Genomic DNA, 24,809 nt, shown 5'->3' with positions numbered 1-24,809 from the left:
TTTTGCCTGTGGGTGCCAACACCCACCTTCAATTTCTTTATTTTATGATTTTAAGTCAAGGTGAATTTTTCAAACATTGATTACCTTATGCCTTCATAATGTTCATTGTTTAATTAACTATTTATCGAAAATTTTTTTTTTCTGTTTAAAAATCTAGAGTTTGTAGTTTGCAATTTTAAATATGAGTCCATACTTTAAAAATTTTTCTATTTTTTTTTTTTTTGATTTCTTAAATGCTTTTGCCTGCTGGCGCCAACACCCTCTTTCCATTTTTTTTTTATGAATTATGTCCAGCTGAATTCTTTTAACATCGACTTGCTATGGTTCCCTATAAATATTCCTTCTTTAATGAGCTAATAACAAAGAATATTTTTTCTGTTAATGGATCTAGAGATTGTAGTTTGCAATTTTAAATATGAAGCCACCTTTAAAATTTTTTTCTACATTTTTTTTTTTTGATTTCTAAAATGCTTTTGCCTGTGGGGTGCCAACACCCACTTCAATTTCTTTATTTTATGATTTTAAGTCAAGGTGAATTTTTCAAACATTGATTACCTTATGCCCTCATAATGTTCATTGTTTAATTAACTATTTATCGAAAATATTTTTTTCTGTTTAAAAATCTAGAGTTTGTAGTTTGCAATTTTAAATATGAGTCCATACTTTAAAAATTTTTCTATTTTTTTTTTTTTGATTTCTAAAATGCTTTTGCCTGCGGGCGCCAACACAATGCTTCAATTTTTTTTTTTATGATTTTTAGGCTAAGTGAATTTTTCAAACATTGATTACCTGATGCCCTTATAATGATCATTGTTTAATTAACTATTTATCGAAAATATTTTTTTCTGTTTAAGACTACAGTTTGTAGTTTTCTTTTAAATATGAGTCCTTACTTTATAAATTTTTCTATTTTTTTTTTTTATTTCTAAAATGCTTTTGCCTGCGGGCGCCAACACCCTCCTTTAATTTTTTTTTTTATGATTTTTAGGCTAGGTGAATTGTTCAAACATTGATTACCTGATGCCCTTATAATGATCATTGTTTAATTAACTATTTATCGAAAATATTTTTTTCTGTTTAAGACTACAGTTTGTAGTTTTCTTTTTTAAATGTGAGTTCCTACTGTGTAATTTTTTTTTAATTTTTTTTTTGGTTCCTTAAATGCTTTTGCCTGCTGGCGCCAACACCCTCTTTCAATTTTTTTTTTATGAATTAAAGTCCAGCTGAATACTTTTAACATCGACTTGCTATGGTTCCCTATAAATATTCCTTCTTTAATGAGGTAATAACTAAGAATATTTTTTCTGTTAATGGATCTAGAGATTATAGTTTGCAATTTTAAATATGAGTCCTTATACTTAACTATAAATTTTTCTATTTTTTTTTTTTATTTCTAAAATGCTTTTGCTTGCGGGCGCCAACACCCTCCTTCAATTTTTTTTTAAAGAATTTTTTATCAAATATTGTCTTTTAACAATTTTTTTAATAAATATTGTTTTATGAACGATCTTTAATAAATATAGGTACTTAATGATTTTTAAAGATTTTTTTTAATAAATATTGGTTTTTTATTGATTCTGTTTAAGATTTTTTTAATAAGTACACATTTTTAACGATTTTTTATTGTATTTTTTAATAAATATAGATTCTTAATCATTTATTTAAGTATTTTTTATCAAATATTGTTTTTTAATAAATTTAGGTTCTTATTCATTTTTTTAAAAAATTTTCATATAGTTTTTTATTGAATATTTTTTATCAAAGACGTATAAAAACGATTTTATTTTTCGCAAAATAACTTGTAATATCCTCAAAATAATAATAATGGTAAATATCAAATTTTAATTCTCGTAAAGAATTATGGAAATGAGTTTGGTGATTAAAATAGTGACTCGCAAATTCTGAAAATGGACTCGCAAATTCTCGCAAATAACACGCTATCGTTTGATACTAATTTCAAAGTTGTATATAGGGCAACATGGGTGTGCCAACTTCACGTTCGAATATTGGATTTTGTGGGTAAAGGGTCAACTCGCAAATCTTGAAAATGAACTCGCAAATCGCGACGCATCTTTTGGTATAAATTTCGACATTTTTGAGCGACATGGGGGGGCTACGTGAACATGGCCCACCCATCAATATTTCGCAAACGGCTTATTTGAAAATTCTGAAAGTGGACTTGCAAATTCTCGCAAATAACACGCTATCGTTTGATACTAATTTCAAAGTTGTAGGGCAACATGGGTGGGCCAACTTCACGTTCGAATATTGGATTTTGTGGGTAAAGGGTCAACTCGTAAATCTTGAAAATGAACTCGCAAATTCTCGCAAATCGCGACGCATCTTTTAGTACAAATTTCGAAATTTTTTAGTGCCACGGATGGGCTACGTGAACTTGGCCCACCAATTCTTATTTTTTTTTGTAGCTCAAAAACGGCTAACTCACAAATTCTAAAAGTGGACACGCAAATTCTCGCAATTAACTCGCAAACTTTTGGTGAAGATTTTGAACCGCTAAGCCAAAGTGGGTGGGCCAACTTCACGCACGTCTTATATAGTGATATTACAGTTGAATTAAAATTTAATACTATCCATTATACAGTGACTCACTTGTAACCTACTGTACAGCAGAGCGACATCCACTTACCCACCTTTTTTTCGATTTATGTTTATGATAAAATTTTTTTCCGTGTAAAAAGTTTGTAAATGTTTTTCAGAAGTTTTATCGCTTTATCAGGTCCACCGGTAGGATTAGCAAAAAGTTCACGGAAAAAAAAAATTTGGTTATAGTAAATAGTTGGATAAATTTTAGTTGGCGTAACATTTTATTTAGTTATATCAAACAATGTGTTTAGTTGAGAGTACTAAAATGAATTAGTTAAAAAGTATAGTTACCAACCTATTTTATAGTAATTTCAACTATATAAAATAGTAACTTAAATTTAACCATATAAAATGGTTGTTGTACAAATATTGAATAGTTACAGCAACTATAATCAATGTTAAAATAATTTTAACTATATAATATAGTTATGCCCACCATACAATATAGTTGTAATATATTACAACTGACTACCCAATGCCGTACTTTTGTAAGGTTGGAGTTTATGACCCCCCACCCCCGGTCCCCGCGGAAAATTATGTTTTGAATACTTCGTTGTCATTATACCTATATTATATTATTCAAATTCATTCACAGGGACTAAAACTAAGAGAAATCGCCACCCAACGCGACCAAATAAAACAAAACTCAATTTAAAACGTTAAAAAAAATTAATAACTCGCAAAAAAACATTAAAAAGATTACAATAATTTGACAATATTTATGGTTCAAGAAGCATTGGCCTAGTGTCAAGTAGCGGATCCAGGGGAGGGGCGGGCAATGGGGGCATTTGGCCCCCCATCGCCGCAGTTTCCCTATGTTTTACACTGTGCTTAGCTAATGTTTGTACATTTTGAACTTTTTCCCCCCGTCCTACCCCTCCTATCAAACATCAAGCCCTGGATCCAACATGGCCGGCGTGGCGTCCCTCGCATCATCAGTTCGCTCCTTTTCCGTGGCTTCTTGCACCGTCGGCGCGACCACCACGTCGTCTCTGATCGGTTCAACCGGTCCTGCATCTTTGCAAGAATTGTCTGCCGGTTGAATGACGTTGTACGGAACGTAGTCGTCACCCGCGAAGCGTGTCGCATAGAACAAAAAGTTTTTTTTTGCTACTTTTGTATCACATAATATATTTCATTTTTCAGCATTCAAAATTTTAAAGCACTAAACATTCATTTTATATCTTTCATGAGATTATGTAATAAAATTATTTCTTCTATACACAGTAAAATGTTGTTCCTTATTTTCGTATTAAATAGTATACGATTTTATTTATTTATGATCGTGTTCACGTGGGACCCACAAAGAATATGACTCAAACATTTTTTTGTTACGTACCAAATCTCAGTGAAATACATTGAAAGTATTAGCCACGTACGTCACACGTGTGAGTATACGTTTACCGGAGTGGTGAATTTTTTTCTGCCCCAAAATGTGATAAAAGAAAAAAAATGAATTTAAGAAAACACGTACACATTATTATAAAATCAATCCATTCATCACTCGGCTTAGATTTTAAAACAATTTAATATAATAATAACTATAGTTTTTAAGGTTCCGTACGGTAAAACGGGACCCTATTACTAAGGGTCCGCTGTCCGTCTGTCACCAGGCTGTATCTCATGAACCGTAAAAGTTAAAAAGTTGAAATTTTCACAGATTATGTATTTCTGTTGCCGCTATAACAGCAAATACTAAAAATCCTAAAATTATAATATAAGCAGTGTTGCCAACATGTTTATGGCTGATGAATGATGATGGTACGGAACCCTTCGTGAACGAGTCTGACTCGCACTTGGCCGGTTTTTGTTATTGTTGTTGTATGAACACCACATTGTTTTTTCGTTATACTAGGCAGTTATACTGCGCCGACCTGTCAAAATGATTTTCCAATAAAAATAAAATTTGGTATTAAAACATCATACGATTTTGGTTCAACATATATAAAAATTAATGATGTTATTAATTTGGACTTTCCACGAAAAATTTCAACTTAAAAAATAGTTATAAAAGATGAAAACTAAAAATAATAAAATATTTGGGTAGTTTTAGTATAAATAATGATTTATTGAGTTCGAGTACGCCTACGTAGTTTTCCAGACATTTTAAGAGCTTGCATCATTTTTCTTATAATGCCAGCCATCACTGTAGAACACTCATTTTCCAAACTAATTTTGGATAGTTATTTTAATTCAAATGATCCAGCAGTCAGCACAGTTCAATATATATTTATTTATTCATATTAGCAAACAGAATTTGTCGGCCGGACATAGTTCCAATGAAATATTACCTTTTGAAGTTTGCAGTTTTGAGTATTTTACGTCTACGCAAATTTTTCCATGATATCTACTTTCGAAAAAGTACTTTTTAAAACTTAATTTAATAGTATGTAATTATTTATTTTGATGTATGCGCACTTTTAACATGTGCTTACTTACATTATACAAATTACAGATCCCAATGATTGGACTGAGATGTTTTATGATATATAAAACAAAATTTTATTTTTAGTGGGTGGGGGGGGGGTAAATGTTTCAAACCCCCCTCACCACTCACAAACATGACCAAATTACGCCACTGTATTAGATATACCTACCTACTTAGTCAAAACTTATCACCTGGACCATTCGTCATATGCCATAGTACAAGACAATCTCACATAGGTATTATAAACCACATCCTAATGAACCACAAACAAGTTTACTCAAATAAACAATTATTGTAATTTAAAATTGTTACCTATTTAGGCCTACAGGTAAATCATTATACTATGAAATTATAAACTTTATGGTTATACCGATCGAGCATAAAATAATTATAAGACTCCTAATTTATATATCAGTAGCTGATCCTCGTGTCAAATTTAATGCCCACGGGGGTTAACGTCTTTTTAAATTGTAGTAAATAAAAATGGGTTTTTTCAATTTTGGGTTGTTTTGGCCAAACATAAAATACCGGTCTAAAATAATATCCAGACATAATAACTATTTCATTTGCTGTAACCAAAGGCAACAATTTAAATAAACAAAAAAAATATTCGATTTTTTGTGACTCGAAACTAAGTTAGACTGTGTGAGCCACCCTATAGCAACCTATATATGGGTTATTATAGCTATAAACATATGCTACGGTGGCATGGTGCACACTGCATACTACAACCCTCAGCTACAGGATTAGGTACCTATATGTATAACTACCACATTTCAGAACCATGAGCATAATATACTTGGTTATAGCCTATATAGATTACTCACACACACACACACACACACAAACATTGTCTTTTATTGTTATAGATTGTTTTTAATTTTTTTATAATATATTTATATATTTATATATTTTTTATAATACTTATACAATAAATTGTTAAATTTTATTAAAATGTGAAACATAATAAAAATATAGGATTAACTTTGAGCTTAATTTTAGAATCTGAGTGTTTTAATTTTAGTGATCTATAATCTATATTAATTAGTAATAAAATGATTATTTAAATGTGAAATTATATGGTTCAACGTAAACATCCGGATGGCGGATGCAACTTTCCTTCAGTAAAATACTAAAATGAATATATTATATTTACTATCTGAAGTTTTAAGTTTTACTTTATTGTGTTGTTACTAACCATATTTGCAGTAAGTAGTAGGTAGTGTAAACATTATATAACCTACCTACAATATTTTATGTATACTGGATACATAAAGAAAATGTTAACCTTAATAATTTATTCATGTTAAAATGTTATATAACTTTATATATTATGACTAAGGTATTTTCATATTTTAAAACATTACCTACCGACTACCTATAGTGATTATAGGTATATTCACGGAAAAACTCAAACCTATTGTTTGTCAAGATATAGAAACCCCCTTGATAAATTCAGACACGAGGAACATCTTGGTCAGCATAACAATATGTCGATATCGAACAGCATTACAGCAATATCTATGCTAACGAATAGTGAAGGATTGAAGTTAGGTATTATTTTAATATACAATAAACACATTTTTGTTGCAGTGGTATGATTCAATTTTGAGGTAAATAGAAAAACATCAACGATAGACGAGACTGTGATGCATCCGTAAATCGATACTGACCTTTGATCACTGAGCATTTGGTAAGTACCGAATTGAGAAAATGTATTTCCTCGGCAGAACAACATTAAATATTCCCCGGATTTTGGTAGAGTCGAACAAAACAGGGGATGTTGTATAGCGTCAAGCTTGACAAGAATATATAAACCTTGAGTTTGAGACATTATTCTATTCTAAGTACCGCTAGAAGTACAAGATGGAAAAAATTAGTATTTTACAAATACTTGTAAGCTTACTTTGCTTTAAAATTAATCGCATTACAATGATTTTAAGATAAAAACACATATTCATTATTATAAAAATTAAAGAAAATTAATACTTTTATGGACTCTACGAAGCTTTTTTTCTTTGTTTCAAATATAAAGCTCAATAAATCATTAAGAAGTAACATTTTGGTCAACATTTATGTTGAACATATTCTGATCTGCTTTAAATTGATAAATAGTTAATTAAAATAAGTTTTAACTTCAAACTATAACATGCGAAAGTGCATAACACAATGTAACATTATAATTTATAATAGGTATACTACCATATATTTAAAATATTATGTTTGTTGATCAACATTACAAACCTATAACTAATAAACAAAAAAGTTTTTATAATTATCGTATACAAAATGTAAATTGTAAAATAGACTTCATGATTAATAAACAATTACAGATATCAATTTAGGTAACTATAAGATAATACATCATTCAGTTATGTATAAAGCTATCAATCTACCATATATGTAATATCTATTTAGTATAACAAATGAACACACAATAAGGTATTATTTATGTTTTTTTTTCTCTTTTTCTTGTAAAATCAAATAATTTGACTTCAAACATTTGGAAACCATCTTCAGTATATGAGAAGCCTAAAAATACTATGCTGCACAACAAACACCAATATTGGAAGAGTGATGATGTTACCATAGCATATATAACGATACTCTAGGTAAAAAAAAAATGTCATTATAAATAAGCTGCATACTTACAAGCTTTAATTGTGATTAATGATAATTATTTACCTGAACTAGGGTCCAAAATATTAGAGCTAAGTAGAGAGCATTATCGATGGGTTGATTATTATTAAGTGTTGCTTGAGGATCTGATGAAAACGACGAAGTGGCAGTAAAATCAGCTAATCTTTTTTCTTTCAGCTTCCAAATATCATTTAACCATGATTTTAAACCATCTGAAGTTAATGGTAAATCTGTCTCATCATATCTATATAAATTAAAAATCTATAATATTTAGAGTAATTTCTCATCATTTATATGAGAATTTAATATTTTAAGGTTTATTATATTCAACTAGAATATAATATATTATAATATTTAATTATAGTTTTATTATATATGGGTAGCATAAGTATAGAAGTTCAGAATTATTTAAAAATTGGGAAATCAATATTGATTAAATAACAGTTTAATATTTATTATAATGACATTTACAAATATTTCGATTTTTTTTTTTTTTTTATATTGAGCTTGAGCCTGGCAACTTAGGCCATTAATTGTTTGTTAGTAGGAGGAGGAACGGTTGAAAACACGTTTTTGTATGTGTGGGCAAGGATTCACTGCTAAAAATTACGGGTGGTCACCCATCCGGGTACTAACAACACCAGCTGTTACGTACACTCAGTGCATTTCCGCAGTTGAGTGTACGTAATGCGCCATACCAAGCCACATACAGTAGAAGCCGCTTATTAGAAACACGGATTATTGATACAATCGCGTTATTGAAACAAAATGTACCAGGACGGATCGCTCGTATATTAGGACATTTAAATCGCTTATTAGAAACAATCGGTTAATTGACACATTTCACTTTGGTCCCAAAGTGTTTCTAATAAGCGGCTTCTACTGTATTTTGATTTGAATTGTTCGCATATTACTGATTAGCAGGGCTTGGATCTTTATGTGTTTAAATTGCATTTACACGAGTAATTTATAAGTATTTCAATTTTATAAATAGGGCTCGGAAGTTGTTGCATTTGCATGTTTTTTTTTTTAGTTAATAGATTTAATGCTATCTAAGCTTGAAATTATTTTTACAACACAAAAAAATATTAAAGTTTATAATGAATTGTAAATTATTTTATATATTTTGTGATTATGTAGTTTTAAGAACATAGGTATTTCTTAATTTTACTATTTTTCAATACAAAATTAATACTTAATGTATATTTATTTTGAGTTTTTAAATCACTATTTGACATACAATATCCCGTTTTAGTAAATAAATATTTGTATTTATGAAAATTGTGAACAAAAAAAAAATATGTGTATATTTTTAAAGCATATTTATAGCAATAAGTTCAGAGCCCTACTAATAAGTACTTAAAGTTGTAATTAACAACTATAATTAACAATTCATTTGAAATTGTATTTTTATATATCAAAATACAAATACTCCATATTGTGATCGAAATATGAAATTAAAAATATATGTTGTCATTCAAAGAAGCAAAAACTTAAAAAAAAAGATAACCTTACGAAATAAAAAAAAAAATATGTTTTGTTAAAAAATGTTAATAGTTAATAAAATAAAGAGTGTTTTACGATAAATGAATCGCATTGTATTAAACAATTAAACAACATTTTTTATTTCATAATACCTTTACTAGTTTACCAGTTTACAATTTAAAGGCGAGATTGAAATAGATAACAAAAAATAATGTTCATTAAATATACATTTACAATATGTATTTATTACAATAAAATATTAGTTAAAATATTGTAGAGCGGCATGGCGCAGTGGCTGAAATCAATTACGCTACATGATTGAGAGTAAGCAACGGCCGCTGCCACTAGTTAACGTATGAGTGAGCACCCAGGTTTGTAGTACGCAAAAACCTTGTCATACATATAAGTGTTCCTAACCGACCGTACCAACCATTCCAACCCAACTGTACCAACACTACCAACCTACAGACAATGACCTCAGTCGTCGAAGAGCCTTACAAACCTTAAAAAATAAAAATAAATGAATAAATACTAGTCACAACTTGCCGTTTTATATGAAAATGCACATTTTTTGGAAATACACCTCGTAAAGCATCCATTTCATTTTGGGGTAATAAATCTGGATAACCGATAGTCAAATCATACACTGCTTTCATTTGCTTATCTATAAATGTTAAAAAGCTGATCAATATAAATCCATTTTAAAAAATGTATAATAAATTTTACTTTTTCGCATTGTGTCAGCAAGGAATACAAAACCTGTAGTCTTTGGGTGAAGCACATATTTATAATTAGGAAGATTGTTTTTTGCAGCATATTTGTTACTACGCATAATATTGCTTGGCGATAGATCTGTTCCTTCAGGGAACAATAGAATCTATAATAAATTATTGATTAATTAACTACTGAAATTTTCAATTATCAAAAGTATATTTTTCTTTATTTTAGTGTAATTACTAATTTGTAGGTTTTATTGCTTTATTGTTTTATTGTAAGTCAATAATTTAAGTTTTTTTTTTTACTATATAACTATAGACTTTTAACTAATTTTAGTCATAAAATATTCTATATTTTATTCTATCGCTTTTAAAGAGTATAAAGAGAATACAACCTCCCTACTTGTTTTTAATGACATATTATCATCTAAATATAATATTTAGGGAATATAATACCTGCCTCTATTAATCAAGCTATAATTTGAATGTGCATTATTAATTAATTTTACATAAAAGAATATTATTATAAGAAAACATCAATAGTAGATTTTTATTTATAAGTAACAAAAATGTTATTTTAACATTTTTCACACAAGTTAATATTTCAAATTTCAAACTATTAATTTAATATAATTTACCTGATGAGTATCATTTACATCACGGAAGTATTTTAACTGTTTTTCCATTGAAGATTGGTCATGATCCCAGCGACGATGTATGTATAAAAATCCTGATAATTGCATCACCCAACCAGCAAAAGGCACATGTCGAATAGCTGACTTAAGCACCATTTTCAGCTTATGTGCAGGTGGTTTGGAACTGTAATACATACCACCCCACAAAAAATTCCAATCCAACCGATTACGGTGATTCATTATTAACAATGCACCATCAAATGGATTAATATGATCCCCAGTTATTATAAAACGAGTGTTGAACAACAGACGCATCAATATCTAAAAAAATTAATAATTGTAGTTCAATGAATAAAAATGTATATTGTAAATTACTAACGGTGGGATACATCTCCCACACAGAGAATATGATGCCTATAATATAACGGAAAGCGTGCGGATAAACAAACATCAACGGTACTAGTGGACAACATAGAGCAAGAAATCCACTTGTGATACTCAGAAACCATAATGTGATGTATGCAATACCTCTCCATTCCATTTTCAATTACTTTTAACTGTGAACAAATTTTCAAATTAACAACATATACGAGAAAATTAATTTCATTAAATACGTGTACAAAAGCATGCATAGATAAATACCAAGCCAAGTACAACCAGCAGTTAAAAATTAAATAGAGGTTACGACGGACAATATAGATACTTAGTACAAATGTTTGGTTAAATTAAACTGTATTTTTAGATTATAATATATTTTGTGTTCACATCTTTATCAAGTTACATTTTTTTTTTTTTTTTAGACAATTTAAAATTTAACAGTTATATATATATATATATAACCTATCATTGAGTAGATTATAATATTATCTAAACTATCCTCAATGGTTAAATAATAAATATACAACAACAAAAGTAACGCATATGGACAGAAATCAATTGTTCACAACTTAATTTTTCACCAATTACAATATTAATATACTATATTCTCTATTTATTTTCATTACAATTATATTTTTCCTATTAATACGTAATTAGTTACACTTTTTTTAAATTAAATCAACATTAATATGCCAAATAATTTATATTATATACTTTTATTCATATAGTCATACTGCAAAAGTGGTGTATGCAAGGTTACAATAAAAAAGAAATATTTAATAAATATTTGAGAGGTAACATGGCAGTTCTTTATGGTAAAATTCTTAAAAAAAAAAGTAGACATGTAGATATTAAATCAAAACATACTTTGATCAAACATTGTTTTTCTTGTGTATACTATTAGTAAAAACAACAATTATGAACATAAAATTCTAAATAAATTAAATTAATAGTCTCAAAAAATATAATAATACTCTGTATAAAACTGGGGACTAATATTTTCAAAATTATGATTGGAATTTTAAAATTTCAGAGAAAAGCAAAAAATTTTTGTTTTTAACATTGTATAGAAATGAATTAAAATTAAATAATAATATACCACTGTTACATTACACCAAAAAATAAATAAACTAAACATACATAGAGTTAAAATATTTAAAAATCACGTAGTTTGGCCATAAAAGAAAAAAAAATTATTAATAAAAAAATTCTCAGAAAATCTAATGGAACTTAAACTTTTTTATATTTTAAATATTTCTTGAGAAGTTGATTGGCTTCGTTATCCGTTTCTTTGTCCTGAAATAATTTATTTTGTTATTTTAAAACTATATAATCAAAAAGATTATTATATGACTATTATTTTATTGACCTCAGAATCCTTAGCGGGGAGCTGCAATGATTGTTCCAACCAATTCACGGCAGTTTCATACTCGTTTTTAGCTATGTAACACTTGGCAAGATGAAGGTGACAGTCTTTTAGCTGAATCGGAGATTCGCGTTGAAATTTTAAAAATAGTTCAATCGCTTCTGGTATTGTACCTTTAGGTACCTCTCCATACAACCAACTAGCTATACGCCGGTCAAAAGATGATAAAACAGCAACCTAAATAGGTATTAATATTTGTGATTAAGTTGTATACTTATGACTAATTAATAAACTCAAAAAAATTTACTTCATATTCAAGTTTTCCTTTTAAATAATATAAAGTTGGATCACGAGAATTGATTTTTATTGCTTCATTTATGTGATTTTGAAATATATAACCTCCTTCAATTTTTTCTTTAGTTGATCCTAACTGACCTCGAGCACCACTACATATAGCAAACCATTTGTGTGCATTGCAATTCCCTGGATACATTTCCAAGGCATGCTTTGACCATTTTACACCTGAAAAATATTTTTATTTAGAATTTATATTAAAAATATATTTTGGAAATTTCTTACCTTCATCAATAACTGATTTACTCTTTTCTAGATTCTTTTTTGCTGCAATATAATATTTTGATACAAATTGACACGATTTTGCTAACCTCCAAAGTACCTCAATATCATCTGTTCGCTACATAAATTAATTAAAACATTATAGTATCGGTAAATGTATAATAAAAATGAAGATATAAGAATTTACTTCTTCGTTAAGTTGTAATAAAATTTCATAAGCTTTAAGTTTATCTTCATCAGAACCTTCAAATAATTCATCTACTTGATCAAAAATATCATCACTAAGTAAAGAAGGTCCAGTGTAATGTTCGCTAAAATGTTCTGAAGACAAACTACCATCTGGACTATAAAAACAATGTATATTTATGATTTATTTACTAGTAACAAATAAGAAAAAAAAGGATTTACTTTTCATTTAGAATATTTGAATGTTGGGATTCTTCGTTTTCTGATGACATGTCGTGAAATTCGTCGTCAGTTCCTAGTGCTGTATACAAACTAGCTTCACTTGTAACACTGGTGCTACTTGATAAGGCTGATCTTTTTCCTGGTTTTATAATTTTTTTTCTAAAATAATATAACATATGGAAAATGTATAAACATTTAAAATTCAATATTAAAAACATTTACTTTAATGCTTTAAATTCTGCTTGAAGATCAAGTATTGCAATATTTAATTCATCAACTTCCTGTTTTAATAATAGTTTTTCTTTTTTTTCTAGTAGTCGAGTTATAAAAACCACCCCAACTGAACCAACCGTTATTCCAATGCCAACTGCAACAGCTATTACTCCCTTTAACCAATGCGGATCTGTTGACATTACATTTGGTGTTCCTACACAATACAATAATCAGACACAAAGACACAAAAACACCAAATGTTTCTATCACCTTATTATACAGTTGTATAAGATTGGACAGTAAATTTATTAAATTTACATAGATATATTTATCTTTTAAGAAATTCTATGAATTATTGATTTATGAATATATAAATAATTTAAGTTCACTTTTTTTTTTTTTAACTCCTAGGGTTTTTAATTTTAAATTTCATTTCTAAACACATGAATAAAATCTCGTTTCTTTAAAATATTTCTAAGGTATTCACAAATATAATTTAAGAAATAATGCATTTTTTTATTACGCAACTTCAAATAATAATTTTTAAGGTACCTATGTACCTAAAAAATCAAAATACTTAAAAAGAACATTTTAACAAAATCTATAGATACTCTAGATTAACTGTAAAATTATGCAAACAAGATAAGATCAAAATACGTAATAAATAAAAACAATTATTAGTTTATAAATGACCTAAACATAGGTAGACAAAATAAAAATGAACTAAAAGATTACTTCTGATTTAGTTACTACTTATTCATTTTATAGTTTTATTGATACAATATTTTTTTAAATAGGTAGTTGAAGTACAAGTAAATATTATTTCATTTAAGTATTTTTTTTCTTTCCAGGTACTTAATGAGTTAATAAATGTTAGAATATAAACACCCGATTTATGTACCTTCTATTTAAGGTCCTTACATATAAATTATAATGATATAATAAATTTAATTTCCTTGGTTATTAATTATTAGTTCATTTTAATGTGTTATGTACTATGTTAATGCACATAATTTTCTAGTAACTTCAAAGCACAATAATTAGTAAGCTGAACAAACAATAAGAATCTTACATATATATGCCTTTACAATTAATGCATTTTAATAAATTGTTATTAGCTATCAATGTATTTTATTTTAATAGTATTCTACAAATAATAAGTATGGATGTTTAGTTTATTAAATAGTTATACTTATTATAGTGTAACAAAAGCTATATTGTTATATAGAGTTAAGACATTAACCTATTGGCTATTGCATTTAATATAACCAATTGTAGTTACTTATTAGTTGTTACTTACTTACACAATAATATGATTTAAAATAACATAACAAAGTATTAATTTATAGAATTGTAATTAATATATTATTATATACCTACCTATTTATCTTTGATGATTTTTAATGAAAACGCAATATATTATTACCTGACTCAAATAAATAATTAATTAAAAAATATTACAAGATCTATTAACAAATAATAAAATTATATTTGTTATTATTATTACATCATAAATAGGTTTTAGTGTAATTTTTTTAAAATTTTAACTCACATTACAATTGGTGGTACCGTCACAATCAAAAACACGTTTAATGTATTATAATATAGTTTTTCTCATTATGAAAGGTTGTACAAATATTTACCTGTTAGATACCTTCTAATTTACAACATAACCAACACCAAATTTTAAAGATAAACATATATTATATAGGTAGACACAATATTATGTAACACCATATATTTTGTAATTCAACACAATCAATGTCAATTGTTTAATTTTTATTTATCAAAATACCTAACTTAACCGATTGAAAAAAAAGAAAAATAATTATTTTCAAAGAACATTTCAACTGATTATATCACTATTGATTTTAATTAAAATGTAATATTATATAGGTATTGTAATGAAAATTAAAAATACTGTCATATCTTGTTTTATAAAAACTCGAGACAAAGATAAGAGATTTGATCATTATTTGTGAATACTATACGTAGTGGTACCTACCGTACACTTAATCGTAATTAAGTACAAATATTTTACTGAATATAGTTTTACCACATACCTAGTTCAAATAATTGATTTACCTTATACACAATTATCAAATGAAATAATATTATATTACAATATACTTCATTTAAGATCATAAATCAACTAATGACCAAATTCATATACATATTCATATATGGTAATTCTTGTTACAGTAAACATTCATTATTTCAAAAACTACGAATTTCATTCACTCTGTATACCTAATGTAAATTAAGTTTATATAAAGTTGGTCATTAGTTATAATATTATGATTTTTTATTTTTAGTTTAGATGCATGTTTAAACAAATAGTTTTAATCTCAACCTTACATAAAAATATAAAGATATAACATAGTTTGTTATAAATTATAATATAAAGTCAAGTGCCAAATTCTGAACAACTATAACTATAATTTAATTGCTAAGTACCTGTTCAAAATATGTCCGTCGTAACACCAAAACCAAACACAGAAGGATTGTTGAAGTTAAACTACCAAAACGGCACAATACAACATAAGAAGCAAGATAGAAACCTACAGGGTATGCAGTAGAATTAATGGTTATTAATAATCTCAATAGTTTAGGAAATCCAACCAAAGCTATTAAATATTATCTGAATAATCTAGTTTAGGACGATTGAAATCGGTATTTAGAAAAATAAAAAAACAAAACTAAGAGTATTAAGAAAAAACAAGAGCGGTTTAACAGGTGTTCTAAATTTGTGCTGTTAATACATTGTATAGATGTGTAGAGGTATTATATTGTTAATATTCAATCGAATTCACTTACCCTTACGTCCGTTTATTAATGTGTGCAAAGGTCATTTGTGGTGGCCTGGACGCCGCACTGGGAAAATACTAGGTATCTAAACTCTAAAGATATTTTTAAATTTATTCAATAGGCGCAATTTATGAAAACTATTAGACTATAATAGACTGATATTAAGTATTGACATGAGTAAAAGATTACAAAAATGAAGAAAGAAAGAAACCTTATGAAAAAAGAAATAAAACCATTTATTTGAAGTTCGCGACGGTTAAACACATGTCTAACATAAATTGACTAGAATTGAAGTTAGCAACTATGTTGAGAAAAGAACCAAGCATGAAGATTAGATAATATAATATCTTAAATCGTGCATGGAACCAAGATAATATTTTATTCTGTGATAATAATACACAGACTTCTATACTATATTTGTAATAATGTGTAGCTCGGTCTGATAATTAATCACAGATATACCTGTATGGTATACACAGACTCACTTCTATACAGATTTCTATATAGAAGTCTGTGCAATTAATGAATGATGATAACCGGTGTCCGGTACGTAGCACGATCAGAGATGAGTTTAGGAAGTTGAATAGTTTATAATTATTTCAATACAAAAATTGTCATAAAAAAATTTATATTTTGTATTTTAAGAAAACATTTCTATTTACCAAGGCACTTTGGGGACAGGTGAGAGATCTGTAATATTATACATCACTAATTGCTTGTTTTTGGTTTTATATCATAAAAACACATTGATACACTCGATTAGACACTAAATGTTTATACTGCTTAGGTTTGAACGCAAATTTGAAAACTGAAAAAAAAAATGTCAAAAGCATCACAAAAAAGTCTTACTGGGTTTTGCGGACGAACATATCAAAAGTGAAAGCTGTTCTGATGATGCATACACAATAAATAAAATTGGAGGATTGTCTGTAAGTAGTTGTTAAGCTAAATAAATAAGAACTGTTTTTAAAAATTAATTTTTATCATTAGAATACGCTAAATCAGAATTTTTCTCCAAAATGTCCTCTGTGTAATCGCCAGACACCATTACTCATTCAGATATATGCACCTGTTACAAATTCTATTTACCATAGAACCTTATATATACATGCATGTGTAAGCCCAGAATGTTGGAACAAATCTCAGAGGTAAAGTATTAAGATTAAAGTACCCATCGAACCTTTTATTATATCATATTTATTAAACCATACTTATTCAGTTGGATATGTTTGAGACGACAGTGGGTCGCAGTAGATGATTATGATAATAAGCAGCAGTCTACAACGTTTATCGAATGGTGTGATGATGCTGATGATTGGGGTGAGGAAACCATAGCTGTGGCTGAAGAAAATGGTAATATTACTGTTCCAAGCCAAGCAATTGAAATATGTGATACTGCAAGTGCCGAGTTAGAAAATTCTGATGCTGATGATAATGTAGTTGCTGAGCCAATTGAAATACCAAATACAAATTTTTTTCAATTACTAGATAGTAGAAAAGAAATACCTTCGGTAAGTCACTTAATCAATTTGGATATTATATTTATATGTTTAAATATAAAAAATAATTAAATAACTAAATAAAATAAAGATAATGAAAAACCATTAAAAATATATTTTACATGTGACCAAACATGAAAGTTTTTGAAAAAGTCAATTTTTGTATAAGATTATACTTTTTAGAATTATTGAAATGTTAATATACAATTAGCTACCTATAATCAAATGCATGAGGCTTGACAGGTGCCTTCTTATTTGATTAAAATTAATATTGTTAAATTAAAACTAATTGATGAATGAGTTCAAATAAGCCTTGAGATAAATTATAAGTTAAGTTTTTTTATATTTTTGAAGTCATAGTTTAGTTCAAAATTTAGTAAAAAAATTAAATTTAACTTCCAAGCAAATAATAATTGGTAAATTATGTACACGTTTTGATAAAAGTAATAAAAAGTATAAAATAATAATAGTGATGGTTGACAAACTATACTTTTACTTAATAATTTAAATAAAATTGAATTAATTAGTTATTAATAATAGAGATGGACATGATTTTTTGAACATTGATAGTCTATACATTATCAGCATTTGTTAATTATAAACTTTATAAAATAATATTTATAACAGGATCACTATGATATGACTATATATTTTGAGCCATATTATATATCGGTAGCTTATGAAGAATCATCTGATACAGTTAAAGAGCATGCAAATAACTTATTACACAGCTATCAAAATAATCAAATGATTCTTGAAGAAAAGAATGAAGGCTATGAAAAAAGTTTACCAGCACATGGTGATAAGCTTTTTGAAACATTTGCATCAATAATAAGAAAAAACCCTGGTCAAATTTTACGGTTCGTATGACAATATCAATTTTACGTCTTTTTCTTCTATCTATACTCATGTCTATAGTATAAGAAAAAACTATTACTGAACAATTTTTTGTTTAGGTATTGTCGTACTGGAGGTAAACCTTTATTTTTATATGAAGAAAGTGAACCAAATGAATGTACCAACTGCAAAGGTAAATTATTATTTGAGTTACAAATTCTTCCATCATTAATTACATATTTAAAACTAATATGTGGAGATGATCACCTTGGTAGTGGACACTTAGAATTTGGAACAGCTCTAATATACACTTGTGAAAATAATTGCTGGAATGAAGGAGATACTTATAAGTATGAATGTGTCATAGTTCAAGAAGAAAAACTGTTTTAAATTTTTATATTTATCTAATAAAAGATTTAAACAATCAATAAAATATAGTAATTTAATTTCAAATGCAATCATACAACATAGTAAAGTAAAATGATTGTGTAATTTTTCCATTTACATAGGATAAAAGCACAGATTTAAAAAATAATTAAGATAACCTATCAAACTATGGATTGTAATATTTTTTACCTTGAATTGTAAAATTATTTATTAATTAGTGTTTTACTTATAATTAGAATGTGAGTCCACAAAGTCTGGATCAAAATACCAACAATTATCATTGTGATTAAACATTAAACTTTTTTATATAGTCTAAAAATTATAACTAAAAATTATTTTATCATCATATAACTACATCCCAGAATTTTTACCAACTTTAAAGTATAAAAATAGTGAATATACGAGTATATTAAAAACGCACATAAAATATAATTATTATTTAAAATAAAATGTTCAACAAATATTTTTTTCATTTTCATTTAACTAGTTTTATAATTAATAATTACAGTAGAAACCGTTTATAATGATGTTCAAGGGACCAAAGAAAATAGGTCATAACTCATAATAACTGGTTGTCATTATAACCAAAATGACTAAAATCAAATTGTAACATCAATACATATTATTATTATTATTTATTTATGTAATGTATAATATAGAAAATAACTAAAGATAAAAACATTTAATTATGTACATATTATTTAAATTAATTAATTAAATTATTATTTTAAAAAAAATCTGTTATTTCATTTTGAAATTCTTGTTCAATTTTGTCTCAAGCTTTCCATATGTTAGAAATTGTATAGAGGTCATAAAAACCGATACAAATTAGTACATACAATATAGGAGTTTTGCAGGGACCTTTAATCTAAGGCCATTACACCCAATATGTCACTACAACGGGTGTCATTATAAACGGTTTCTACTGTATTGTATTCTTTAAAAAAATTAACTGGGGTAGTAATGGGTATAATAAATATAAATTATAACCTTAATTATAATTAGTGCAAAAGTTTTAATCTAAAAATCAAAACCAGTTGCCTGATTATTGTTCTTACTTTATGTACCTATGTACCTTCTTACTCATTTTGTCTCTTTGAATAAGATAAGTTATGTTATGACTATAGTTGAATCTAAAATATACCAATATAATATTATTATAATAATTTTAGTATAAGTATAATTATTATACTTAATAATATGCATGATGAAAAAAATTTTCAACAGGAATATATTTTTACCATTTTGTATATTATGTATTTTTATTTAGAAAATATTTTAACTATTATTAATTATTCATACAATATATGTGAAGTATAAGTCAAAAATTAGTTCTACCAGCTACTGTGTTACCAAATTTTTATATTTTAATTTTAATTTGTCGAGATTTTTCCTACATTCCAAGTACACATTTAAATAATATCTTAATGATGATCTTCAAAATATACATTGGAAAAACTTAACAAAATTTTGATCATTAATTGTAATTTGTTTTATACATTTATCCAACATTTGATTTATGAATAACAAAAACAAAAAGTTAAATTTCTAGTCACTTTTTTTCAAAATGTTGTATATTTTAGTGATTTTACTCAAGAATCCAGATAATGCATAATAATGCCTCTAAATGCCAGTACAATTCAACATTTTATTATTAAATATAATCGTTAACGAAAAAAAAAAACAAAGATTAAATACTAGATACCTATCATATTAAATATTAATGGACCGTAAAAGTTTTTTTGTCATTGTATTGTTTATGTTATGAATAAAAAAAATATTATGATTAATAACACATTTTACATACAACCTTTAATATACAAACCTTCATTTTTTCCATATTGTTTTTAACACTTTGTGGTCTGATATAAAAACTATGTCATGGTATACAATTATTGGAGTCAAATGTATTTAATTGAAAAAAAAATGATCAGTACAAAATTTACCACACATTATCCTTGGAAAATGCATATAATATTTTTAAACAGATTTTCACTTCAGATTAATAGTGCTGCAGTCATTGAAAAAAAGTGTACCTACTAAACAAATTAGTCTGACCAAAAATCCCGATTAAACTGTTGTCTGTAGAAATTAGGTTTGACAGATTTTGATTCATTAACAAGTTAACAAATAACAGTATACAAAGAACAGAAAATCATTTTTGTGTTTATCAATTATCGATATCACAGCTGAAAATAGATACATATCCAAAATCCTAACACTTGGTGAACTTTTTACTTTTTAAAATAAAAATTTGTCAAAAAACAATGATCACAGTTTCGTCTGAGGCTAAGGTCTAAACATCACATCATAATAATTACTATTTAACTGATATGTATTGCAATGTACATTGAATGCCGTTTGTGTAAATATGTACCAATAGGTACCTAACTACCTAATAGAGTAATATAGTTACACTTTCCTACCTCTGAGGCAGTGAGGCCTGAGGACTGCAGTTTCGCAGCTATTTATGTACTTGTATTTTTTTTCTTTTTGGACTTGGGATGGAACTGATCTTGAATTGCTTCGACCCCGGTTCCCGTCGTTTATTATAAACAATAATAATATACCATATACAGCTAATAACAATAATAGTGTACAGCAATGAGCAAAGAGTACTGTAGTTTGGGGTGAATACTGAATAGGCACGATTTTAACGGTTTTTTTTATAGATTGTGAATACAATTTTTATAGTATCGATATCACGAAAACTGTTTTAGAAAAATCACATATTATATAGAAAGATATAATACCTAAATCAAAAATATAGTTTATGTTCAACCATTTTTTTATATTTTTTTTCAAAAAGTGTTCCTATTTACCCGTTAGTTAGAGACAATAGGAACACCGTTAAAAAAGCCAGGTTTTCTTATTCTTACATGTTGTATATCAATAGGAACAAGATTTGTATTTTTCAAAATAGTTTAACATTATATTTTTATAAGGCTTAATGAAAAAAAAAATTATTTACGCAGAAAACTTCAATTTTAATAGATCAAACAATCTTTTTTTTTTTAATATTATTATATATTTTATCAAAACAAATTACGAGTTGTACTGTATGATAAATAAAATATTTCTTTTTTTGTTCCTATTCACCCCAAATTACGGGACCACTGAACGAACTTTCCTCGAACGATTTATATGTGTACCTACCTACGTCCTACGGGCTACGGTCGGCGCGCGGTGATTACCGACGTCCTACGCTGCAGCCAGTCCTGTAAAGAATACTTTTAAAAAGTACTTGAGTAAATACTCAAATACATTTTTTTTAAAGAATTTAAGATACTACTCAAATACTTTAATTGTAAAGTATTTCAAATACTACTCAAATACTTTGAAAAAGTATTTGGAATACTTTTCAAATACTTTTGGTTTTTAAAGTGGGTTTCTAATCATCGTAATATAAACACATAGGTAGTAGGTAATCTAATAGTTTTAAAGGGAATATTGTTATTCAAAATTCAATAACTTTTTTTAGAAATCTGGTTTTCACAAACCTTTGGGCTTCGGCCAACACAGAAATACAGAATATTAAATAAAACTATTATTCTATTATTGTAGTTGACAAAAATATTTTTCCAACCAATTATTTCGAATAAAAATAAAATGTTCGAAATAAAAAACCAAAGTATTTAATACAAAAAAAAGTAATTAAAATACCATTCAAAATACTTCATGCTGAAAGTATTTAAAAAGTTATTCAATACTTAAAAAAGTATTTGAATACTTTTACTCAAATACTTTACAGGACTGGCTGCAGCTTACAAAACAACAGTGGCTATTCAGCCATACCTACATTACAACTTAAAATTACATAAAAATAACGAGGACTGTCCGAATCCTTTCAAGGCCCAGTATCCAGAACCGGCCAGACTTTGGATCGTACATTCGTACGAACCACCACTTCATGGACTGGCCTTAGCCCGCTGTTCTTGCAGACCTTCCTTTCTGACTCACCTCTTCGTGAGCCGGCATACGCCCAACGCTCTTTTTGCCTCGTACGCCGTGTGGAGCGAGCTGAGGGCAGGCGCTTACCGGATGGATCGCGTCACCTTCCCTCGGCCGCCTGCCTCACTCTCTCCTCGGCCTCTTTATCGCAGGCAGGAAGTTCTCCGCCATCGCGTAGAACAGCCGAAAATAAGATTCTTCAGGGACCCTGAGTAGGTACTATCATATTTTCTTCCGGGTCAGCGAGTAGACCCTCAAACTCAGACCACACAGTATTAGTGGAAGGTCCTCATATTTTGATAAGCGGCCGAGGTGCCCGCCTAATACTTCCCTCATACCGCTCCAGTACTGACACTCAAACAATTTGTGAACAGCAGTGTCGGCCTCGCTGTCACAGTGATCGCATCGTGCACCATGATTTAAGATAGTACCTACTATTACTATATTTTAATTTTAAATTGAGTTATGAGTATTTTAAGATGTAAAAATAATTTATCAATTTTAAAATACTCATAACTCGCTTTAAAATATTAAAATATAATGAAAATCCTATAAGGTGCGGTTGCATAAACAATAATCTTACCTTTGAATTTTATAATTCACTACTTATTTAATTTTTGAACTAACGAAACTAAATATGATCTGCTGAGCGTAAAATTTGGTATATTACGCACTTGTAAGACGGAGACAACACGCGCCATGGTACCAAGCCCTCTTAAGTAATCTATTATAAATTATAATAATATAGCCATTATGGCATTATGCCATAAATAAAATTATAGAATAGTAAAATGGTAAAATTACATTCCAACTATTTTATAGATACCTATATTATAATTGATATGACCTACCATCAACATTTTTATTTTATTGTTTACCGTGTTTGGTGTCGACGACGTGACGGTTTCTACTTATACAGTGAATACTGACAATTGACATTACTGAGCGATTACAATACATTTTAGATTATAGTATTCATGACAAAATAGATCTATTTTGTCATGATAGTATTATTTTACTCTGTTTCAAAAGAGAACATACTGGTCTGTGACCAATTTATGCACGGCGGCGTGCATCCCCCACCAATTTCATATTGTTAGCGTTAGCGTGACCATGTGGTTCTCGACGTACCAATCGAATCATTCGACATGCGCGAAAGCGGTATGTTCTCTTTTGAAAAAGAGTGTAGGTCCACACAGTGGCGCCGAACTATATTTTAAAAGGGGGGCAAGTAAAAAGTTATACGGACCACCACCTCCGTTTACGCTTGCTTTAGTGCTGCATATGTATACATTAATAGCTTATTACGAACATAATTCATAAGTAGTTTGCTGGGGCACCCACAGACCCCTACGACCCTACCCACCGAAAAAAAGGGGGGCGGTCGCCCCTCTTGGGTTATAGGTTCGGCGCCACTGGGTCCACACATACTGACAATTTTATTGTCCCGATGACCGGTGACTTTTAATCTAGATAATACAATAGATAATACAATTTTCATCTAGATAAGTTTCAACACTGGTCACTGATACTAGCGATACTTTAATTTTGCTAGTCTATACTCCGGCCCACGAGAGTCCATATGTCAGAACGCGTCCGTCACTGCGCATCGGCACGTTGCCGAATAGTGGGAATGGCATCATGGTGGGAGAAAACAGACGTCACGTATTACTATATGAATGCGCGGTTTACGTATGGACTCTCGTGGGCCGGAGTATAGTGTCAGTAGAAACAGTATAGGTATATAAATGTATAGAATTGATTATATCGGGTTCCAGGTACCTTAATAGATCCATAGGTTATAGCCTATAGGTAGTTGTACCAGTGTACCTGCCACGTGAGTCCATTATAATATGCAGGGGCGTATTTTACGGGGGG

General features: G+C 28.3%; 4 protein-coding genes across 6 annotated transcripts; 2 read left to right on the top strand and 2 right to left on the bottom strand.

The window, feature by feature from the left end:
• Positions 1-7,215: 7,215 nt before the first annotated feature.
• Positions 7,216-16,483, bottom strand: LOC115032990 (lysocardiolipin acyltransferase 1-like). Its single transcript, XM_001945584.5, has 7 exons — positions 16,267-16,483; positions 10,888-11,065; positions 10,512-10,829; positions 9,884-10,034; positions 9,704-9,821; positions 7,718-7,916; positions 7,216-7,640 (listed from the first exon to the last, which is right to left on the bottom strand). Exons 2-7 carry the CDS (start codon positions 11,047-11,049, stop codon positions 7,482-7,484), a joined length of 1,107 nt encoding a protein of 368 aa, XP_001945619.2. The 5' UTR covers positions 11,050-11,065; positions 16,267-16,483; the 3' UTR covers positions 7,216-7,481.
• Positions 11,222-16,016, bottom strand: LOC100159955 (regulator of microtubule dynamics protein 1). Of its 3 annotated transcripts, none has more exons than XM_003246935.4 (8): positions 15,907-16,016; positions 13,459-13,663; positions 13,237-13,395; positions 13,016-13,172; positions 12,832-12,946; positions 12,560-12,774; positions 12,256-12,489; positions 11,222-12,182 (listed from the first exon to the last, which is right to left on the bottom strand). In XM_003246935.4, exons 2-8 carry the CDS (start codon positions 13,647-13,649, stop codon positions 12,117-12,119), a joined length of 1,137 nt encoding a protein of 378 aa, XP_003246983.1. In that variant the 5' UTR covers positions 13,650-13,663; positions 15,907-16,016; the 3' UTR covers positions 11,222-12,116. The 3 variants fall into 3 exon arrangements, with proteins under 3 accessions (XP_003246983.1, XP_016662894.1, XP_008186673.1); XM_016807405.1 differs by lacking the exon at positions 15,907-16,016 and adding an exon at positions 15,093-15,296; XM_008188451.3 differs by lacking the exon at positions 13,459-13,663 and having other exon boundaries at positions 15,907-16,010.
• Positions 16,484-16,654: 171 nt separating the features above from the next.
• LOC100168832 (programmed cell death protein 2-like) lies at positions 16,655-19,026 on the top strand. Its single transcript, XM_008188452.3, has 6 exons — positions 16,655-16,938; positions 17,045-17,186; positions 17,248-17,405; positions 17,477-17,768; positions 18,384-18,616; positions 18,713-19,026. Exons 5-6 carry the CDS (start codon positions 18,396-18,398, stop codon positions 18,981-18,983), a joined length of 492 nt encoding a protein of 163 aa, XP_008186674.2. The 5' UTR covers positions 16,655-16,938; positions 17,045-17,186; positions 17,248-17,405; positions 17,477-17,768; positions 18,384-18,395; the 3' UTR covers positions 18,984-19,026.
• Positions 16,780-17,948, top strand: LOC115033049 (programmed cell death protein 2-like). The gene is made up of 6 exons (XM_029486274.1): positions 16,780-16,803; positions 16,903-16,938; positions 17,088-17,186; positions 17,248-17,405; positions 17,477-17,768; positions 17,940-17,948. The coding sequence occupies exons 1-6, from the start codon at positions 16,780-16,782 to the stop codon at positions 17,946-17,948; spliced, it is 618 nt and encodes a 205-aa protein (XP_029342134.1).
• Positions 19,027-24,809: the final 5,783 nt, after the last annotated feature.

Source organism: Acyrthosiphon pisum, chromosome A1, assembly GCF_005508785.2.
Source record: "Acyrthosiphon pisum isolate AL4f chromosome A1, pea_aphid_22Mar2018_4r6ur, whole genome shotgun sequence".
Lineage (NCBI taxonomy): Eukaryota > Metazoa > Arthropoda > Insecta > Hemiptera > Aphididae > Acyrthosiphon > Acyrthosiphon pisum.
Note: the sequence above shows the minus strand (reverse complement) of the source record. Positions and strands in the feature narration are given on the sequence as shown.

Excerpts from the sequence above, each read along its gene's own strand:
- LOC100168832 (XM_008188452.3), top strand. The coding sequence starts at position 18,396 with ATGACTATATATTTTGAGCCATATTATATATCGGTAGCTTATGAAGAA. Across the intron at positions 18,617-18,712 it reads AACCCTGGTCAAATTTTACG|GTATTGTCGTACTGGAGGTA; the intron begins GTTCGTATGACA and ends TTTTTTGTTTAG.
- LOC115032990 (XM_001945584.5), bottom strand. The coding sequence starts at position 11,049 with ATGGAATGGAGAGGTATTGCATACATCACATTATGGTTTCTGAGTATC. Across the intron at positions 10,830-10,887 it reads TGTGGGAGATGTATCCCACC|ATATTGATGCGTCTGTTGTT; the intron begins GTTAGTAATTTA and ends TAATTTTTTTAG. Across the intron at positions 7,641-7,717 it reads TATTTTGGACCCTAGTTCAG|AGTATCGTTATATATGCTAT; the intron begins GTAAATAATTAT and ends TTTTTTACCTAG.
- LOC100159955 (XM_003246935.4), bottom strand. The coding sequence starts at position 13,649 with ATGTCAACAGATCCGCATTGGTTAAAGGGAGTAATAGCTGTTGCAGTT. Across the intron at positions 13,173-13,236 it reads TCAAATATTCTAAATGAAAA|TCCAGATGGTAGTTTGTCTT; the intron begins GTAAATCCTTTT and ends TTGTTTTTATAG. Across the intron at positions 12,183-12,255 it reads TCCCCGCTAAGGATTCTGAG|GACAAAGAAACGGATAACGA; the intron begins GTCAATAAAATA and ends AAATTATTTCAG.
- LOC115033049 (XM_029486274.1), top strand. The coding sequence starts at position 16,780 with ATGAATGATGATAACCGGTGTCCG. Across the intron at positions 16,939-17,087 it reads CCAAGGCACTTTGGGGACAG|CATCACAAAAAAGTCTTACT; the intron begins GTGAGAGATCTG and ends AAATGTCAAAAG. Across the intron at positions 17,187-17,247 it reads ATAAAATTGGAGGATTGTCT|AATACGCTAAATCAGAATTT; the intron begins GTAAGTAGTTGT and ends TTTTATCATTAG.